This window comes from Pygoscelis adeliae, unplaced genomic scaffold (assembly GCF_000699105.1).
Source record: "Pygoscelis adeliae isolate BGI_AS28 unplaced genomic scaffold, ASM69910v1 Scaffold57, whole genome shotgun sequence".
NCBI classification, from domain to species: domain Eukaryota; kingdom Metazoa; phylum Chordata; class Aves; order Sphenisciformes; family Spheniscidae; genus Pygoscelis; species Pygoscelis adeliae.
Genome location: NW_008825615.1, coordinates 14,707,023 through 14,713,876, shown reverse-complemented (window position 1 = coordinate 14,713,876; position 6,854 = coordinate 14,707,023). Strand labels below are relative to the sequence as shown.

Genomic DNA, 6,854 nt, shown 5'->3' with positions numbered 1-6,854 from the left:
TTAAACATTGGAAGAGGCTGCCCAGGGGAGTGGTTGAGTCCCCATCCCTGGAGGTATTTAAAAGACGTGTAGATGAGGCGCTTGGGGACATGGTTTAGTGGGCATGGTGGTGTTGGGTCGACGGTTGGACTTGATGATCTTAGAGGTCTTTTCCAACCTTAATGATTCTATGATTCTATAATACTGGGGTAAAAACAATACAAAATATGCTACACTGCAACTTCAAAAATTTAAAATTTAAACTTATTTTTCCAGTTGTGAAACTGAGGAAAAATTTTATTCTGTTAAAATGTAGCTTGGTAGAAAATTTGAATCTATAGTTAGACTACAGTGAATTATGTTGTTATAATCTAAGTGTAAATGAAAAATCTCAGTACAATATCTGTTGTATTAAATAGTCATTATATTCTGTTTTTACAGTGTTGTTCATGTACTTCACAAGTATATCTACTGCTCAGACTACTGACTGTCTGCACTTGAGGGAGCAATGTATAAATGATGCAAATGGATGTAAGAGTGTCTGGAATGTTGTTGAAGATGTCTGCAATATTTCAGGTAATTCTTTATGGTGTACACAGGTTTATTTTGAATTGCTGAATGGTTGCATATTCATAGTTTATCATAATATTGCTGTGGTAACTGAATGAAGTCAATGAGATTTCAAAGAAAAAATGACGGCAGAAGACAGTCAACTTCTGAAATCCTTTACAGTAGCCAATACTATTTTTAGTAACAGTCACACTGTCACTTCAATAAGGTGATAAATGAAATTTCTGGACCATGAACAAAGTCAGAGTCTGAACCAACTCAAGAAGTCTGAATTCAGCAGAAATTATGCTCTTGTGGGATCCTGTTAAACAAAGCCAACATGCAGCTGGGAAAAAGTTTCAACCTTGTTTTCCATAATTTGGAGGAGTTGATCTGCCCCTCCCTGGAAGTGTTCAAGGCCAGGTTAGATGAGGCTTTGAGCAACCTGATCTACTGGAAGGTGTCCCTGCCTATGGCAAGGGGGTTGGGACTAGATGATCTTTAAGGTTCCTTCCAACCCAAACCATTCTATGATTCTGTGATCTATGATCTCACACGACACCTACAACAATGTAGTGGTTAGAGTAAGTTTCAAATATTGTATTAGAATAAGAAACAAATCAAATAAAGCATGCTTCAATGAAAGTTGTGTTGTAGGGAGGCACATTGTATTTATTTAGTGAATAGTACCTACACGTCAGAGTGATTCACTTGCAGGGAGTGATGGTATGATAAAGTGGAGGTTACAATGTGACTAAGCCTCCTTGAACTGTTAAACAGATTCTCACATAAATGAAAGCAGAAAATCGGTCTCTGTCTCTATTGCACTTCCAACGCTTGGTGCATCATTCCCAAGCAAAGTATGTTTTAAGTGGGGGAAGACCAGGTATTACAAGTTTGATCTGAAACTCATCCTAATCTCTGTTGTCATTCAGACGAAAACGTCCCTTTCTCCGAAGGCCTATTATCTTCTTGAACAAATCTTGGGTATCAGTCACCATGTCTCTCTTACTTTAAATCCCTCCAAGACCTTGCTGTTAAATGTTGAATATTCACTTGCCAGGTGCTGTGAATATGGAAGGGAGAAGAAGCGTGACAGTACAGTGGGGTACTGTCATTAGACCAAGCTAGTAATGACACTTTTGTTGACTGATAAATGTCAAGGGCCTTGATCTGCCAAGGCTACATCAATACTAGCAAATAAAATGGGCCAGGGACTATTTTCTGGCCCTGAGTTCAACTGTCATGGGGCAGCATGTATCCATACAACTAAACTGTCTTACGCCCATGCTGGCTGCACAAAACTACCTGTTGAGAGTGACTCCAGCCCCACGCTATCTTCACAGTCTAGATGGCTCGGTCCGGAGCAGGTACCATGCAAAAGTGCAGCAGTATAGACAGTAACTTGCCATTAGCCTAGCCCATGCCTTGGTCCTGTTCATAAATGCAGCCAAGGGTATTTAGGTACGTAACTGCCATTTCTAGCAAGTTAATTCCATAAGGCAGGTTCTCTGTCACTGGGAATCAGAGGTCTCTATATCTCCATGGAAACCTCCCTTCTCCTATATTGACATTATTTGAACAAAACCAGCCATGTCCTGATGCCATAATGTGTTCTGAGCCTCAGCTGCAGCAGAGTTGATAAAATGAATGTCCCTCTGCCTGCCTTGATGTCAGGACCCAGCCTCACGTTTGGTCTGTGTGGGAAGCCAGGCAGCAGGAGATGCTGCCTGACTTCATGGTCAATAGCCCATTGCTAGAACATTCACCTGCAGTGTGAGCTACCTGAATGCCTCTGTCTGTCTGATTTGTTGCAGAGATTTGAACCCAAGTGTCCCAAATCACAAGGCAGTATTCAGAATAATTAGAGCAGAAAATTCTCTGAGGGGTCCTTCTTAGTGTGTCCTGTTCCAGATACGTACCTGCTTTGCATAGAATGGCTGAATACTTTTAAGAACAGAGTAAATGAAAAATACATGATAACCTAATGGTTACAACAGTCCCCAAAGGAACTGGGTTTCAGCTCATGTTCTATTGAGTTTTTAAATATTTTGTGTGAAGTGGAACAGTTTCAAAATATATGGCTGCTGTTTGAAAAAAAATTATTGGAATATGCAGTATTTTCAGGCTCAAGACAGTGACCTAAAGTTGAGTTCCCTAGAACCAAACCTCTTTCCAAAATCAGAAGTAGTTGAATTTGCTTCTCTCACATCATTCACAAAGGTGTTAGCACCAAGACTACTTGCCATAAAGATCAGGATTTGTACTGTAGCCTGTTCTTCATCATACCCTACAACCAGAGTAAGTGGGCCAGCATGATGACTTCTGTGGTCTGCCCTTTGGATTTGTTGCATTGGCCCATAATATGCCATTTCCCTCACTTACTGTCATATGTGCTTATTCACTCATATTAATGGCTTGTAACTGGGTCAGAAAAACCTTCTGCAAATAAACTCTTCTTGTGATTGCTTGTTTGTTTTTGCATCTGTATATTTCCTGAGGATAATAGCCTTTGGCAAGGACTCTCCAGCATTGCAGGGCACTCAGATACTGCATTTGGTCTAGGACAAATTATTCTAAATGTGGTTATTATGTGCCATGACCCCAGAGGGTGTAAATCCACAGTCAGAAAGCTGATGGTATCTCTCAGAGAGCCCACAGAAACAGCGACAGAAAATCTACTAGCAACATTATTAGTAAGAATAACATTATACTATCTGTCAAAAGTACTCTACACGTGCAAGACTAAAAACTTCATGAATGAGCTGTATGAATGGAAATAACCCTTCAGTTCTGAGCAGGAGCATGTTAGTTGGAGGCAACAGGTGATGGGGCAAATATGCTTTTTGCTAATTTCTTTATGAAAAACCTAACTACAAATGATAATTATACTCCTACTCTGAGTTCAATAACTCAGTACCTCAGGCTGTAACCTCTGAGCTAAATGTGTGCATTATCAGGACCTCTGCCTTTTGTTCTTCAGAGCAGGTATGGGGGTACTCTTCAGATGACTGCCTAAGTCACTCCTTTCTCTGTCAAACTGTCCATCACTGCTCCCCTACTACTGCAGCAGCATTTTCAGAGTCTCAGTTCATAGCCCTCTGAGTCCAATCCTTCTTTCACTTCCTTTTCTGTGCCAAGATACATTGAAAAAAAAGGGGGTGAAAATGTCTGAGTCACCTTCCAGATCAGGATGGAAAAGACTGAAATATTTAATTTTGATGGAATCAAAAGTTTTCACTTTGAAAATGTCAGAAATATTTCATCACTGCAAAATGAAGATTTTAAGATTTGGATTTTGCTGGGTTTTTCTTATTTTAGTTCACTGATTAAAAAAAATAGAAATTTCTGAGGTCTGATTTAACCATGAGTATACATTTTCTTAATTTTTCAGAACTGGAAACATCTGGGTTCAAAAGAAAAAAAAAACAATCTCAGATTGCTCAAATATTAAAGAATCACATTTTGAATTAGTTTTGGAAGTAGAGTTTATTTTTCTTTGAGAAACAGGATCTTTGAGGTTGGAAGGGATCTCTGGAGATCTAGGCCACTCCCCCCCTGCTCAGGCAGGGTCAACTGCAGGCTGTCTTCCAGGACTTGGATTTTTAATGTCTCCAGTGATGGAGGCACCAAAACCCCTCTGAGCAACCTCTTCTACTGTTAGACCACCCTCGTATTAAAAAAGTTTTTTCTGACCTTTAAATGGAATTTCTTTACTTCAGTTTGTACCTGTTGTCCTGTCACTGGATACCACTGAGGAGTCTGTCCCTGCCTTATTCACCACCCTCCCGTCAGGTATTTATACACACAGATATCTGTATTGGTACGCCCCTGAGCCTTCTCTCCTCCAGGCTGAGCAATCCCAGCTCTCTCAGCCTCTCCTCATAGGACAGATGCTCCAATCCATTAATCATATTTGTAGCACTTTGCAGGAGCCACTCCAGTATGCCCATCTCCCTCTTGTCCTCAGGAGCTCAGCACTGGACACAGCACTCCAGATGTGGTCTCACCAGTGTTAGAGAGGAAAACCCAGTACTTTCCTCTGCAGTCTTCAGATGTAATTCCCACTGAGATGACTGAAGAGCTGACTGCACAAGAACAGAGATTATCACCCTGGAAGTGTCAGCTTCTGCACTGTCATGCTTCTATCTGTGGTCCCATGTACATAAATTATGTACATATAAATAAATCAAATTATGAATAATGGCTGCCAAGCATTAGGTCAGAGAGCATTTTTCATAAATGCCTTGGAAGCATATGTATAAGCTAAAATATATTACCTAGAACTAATCAATGGTAAAGCAACAATAATTGAAAACCAGCAATAAAATATTTTCTGCTGTTCATCACAGCTGAATCAACACAGTGTACAAACAGACCAATAGTGATAATAGATTATTTCTACACAGCTTTCAAGAGTCCAGGCAAGGGAACCCCATAAATCTGATGTGCTTCCTGATTCTGTCTATGCCCTTTCTATGTTCATAGCCCCACAACCTACCTCTCACTCCCTGGTTGTCAGCTGCTGTGATTCAGTGCAGTGCGTTCACTGTGCACAGGGCCACCCTAAACAGACCCCCCTGTACCTGACTCCTAACCACAACTTGTTAGTGTCATGAAGACAGTTGAGCTAAGTGAGGCTGGGGCACTACATAAAATATACTGGGATTTGTGTTTCCTATTCTCCTACCTCTGCTCACCTCCACCCTTGAAATGTCCTCAGGACCTTGAACAAGACAGTCATACATTTTGTAAATTAGCTAATTTTTACACAAGTCCCTCCTGATCTTTGTTGCTCTTTTTCTACCCCTGGAATTTGTCCTCATGAAATTGTCTTCTGAAATTCTTTTATTATCCCTTACTCACTTGATAAAATATAGAGTAGAATATCCACCTACCCATCTCCATAGGCCTCCATAGTTCCCATGTCACCACATACTTTCCACCCTACCTTTATGGTCAGGGAGCGTCTTATGTCTATGACCTTCAGTACATCTCCTGAGCTCCTTGGCTACTGGAAAAAGAAAGAAATGTGAGGGCTAAGGGTCAGGGTCATGCTCTGCTTCTAAAAATGCAGAAGGCAAGTTGGAGATGGGGTTGGTGAGATACAGGCAAGCCCAGGCACCATCACCTCCTCCTTCGCTGATACAAGAGGTGAAGTGGGAACAGAGACTGGGAACTGTAGCCCTTGCTGGACTGCGACATCCCCCTGTAGCAGTCCACATTTTAATACATGCCCAAACCCTCCTTAGTCAGCAATGGCAACTGGAGAAAGGGCAATGTAGACACTGTTTGAAAAAGGATTTGGGGTGGCAGGATGGGGATGTGCACTCTGGAATAGCCGATACTCATTCCTTCAGGCACAGGCAAAATGCACTGTTTCCTCTTGCAGGCCTTTGCCTAGACTGCCTTCTGCTGCTATTTGTGTCAATAACATATAAATGACATTAAAACTCTAATCATATTAAAGCTTGTCCATGGCAGTGGTGACACATGGCTGCTAGCTTCGCATTTTTACTAGAGCACACGGTCTCTGCTGCTCCATGCTAGTCACCAGGGAAGCAGCAAAGCAGGAAACCAGATGTCACCATTGACAGGGCAGAGACAATAGCATATGTGCTCAGTAGATTAAAACCGATCCTCATGCTGCCTTGTGACCAGCCTGGATCTTGTGAGCCACGTACTCCTTATGCTACGTATTGCCAGATACTTAAAATCCATGAAGCAAAGAGAGGAAATATGCTGGTTTGAGGACCTGTGTACCTGTTTTGACAAGGTAGACCATGGCTTTCATAAAATAAAACTTTCTTAAATGGTATTAAACTGCTTCTCATGTAACTTTCTTACGTAACTTGTAACCAGGCAAAAACGCCAGGAGGCCTGCATGGATGAACAAGGAGCTCCTGGACAAACTCAAACACAGAAAGGAAGCCTACAGAGGGTGGAAGCAAGGACAGGTAGCCTGGGAGGAATACAGGGAAATTATCCAAGCAGCCAGGGATCAGGTTAGGAAAGCTAAAGCCCTCATAGAATTAAATCTGGCCAGGGACATCAAGGGCAACAAGAAAAGAGTCTAAAGGTACGTTGGGGATAAAAGGAAGACAAGGGAAAATGTGGGCCTTCTCCAGAACCAAACACCTGGTTACCTGGGATACAGAGAAGGCAGAGGAACTCAACAACTTTTTTGCCTCGGTCTTCACCAGCAAGTGCCTGAGCCTCACCGCCCAAGCCGCAGGAGGCAAAGGCGGGGACTGGAAGAATGAAGAGCCGCCCACTGTGGGGGAACATCAGGTTCTAGACCATCTAAGGCACCTGAAGGTGCACAA

At 42.0% G+C, this 6,854-nt stretch overlaps 1 protein-coding gene across 1 annotated transcript in view; it reads left to right on the top strand.

The window, feature by feature from the left end:
• Positions 1-6,854, top strand: part of GFRAL (GDNF family receptor alpha like) — a 24,634-nt gene that overhangs the window by 4,814 nt on the left and 12,966 nt on the right. Inside the window, exon 4 of the mRNA XM_009333255.1 lies at positions 421-555. Within this exon, the coding sequence (XP_009331530.1) occupies positions 421-555 (135 nt within the window). The remainder of the gene's footprint in view (positions 1-420; positions 556-6,854) is intronic.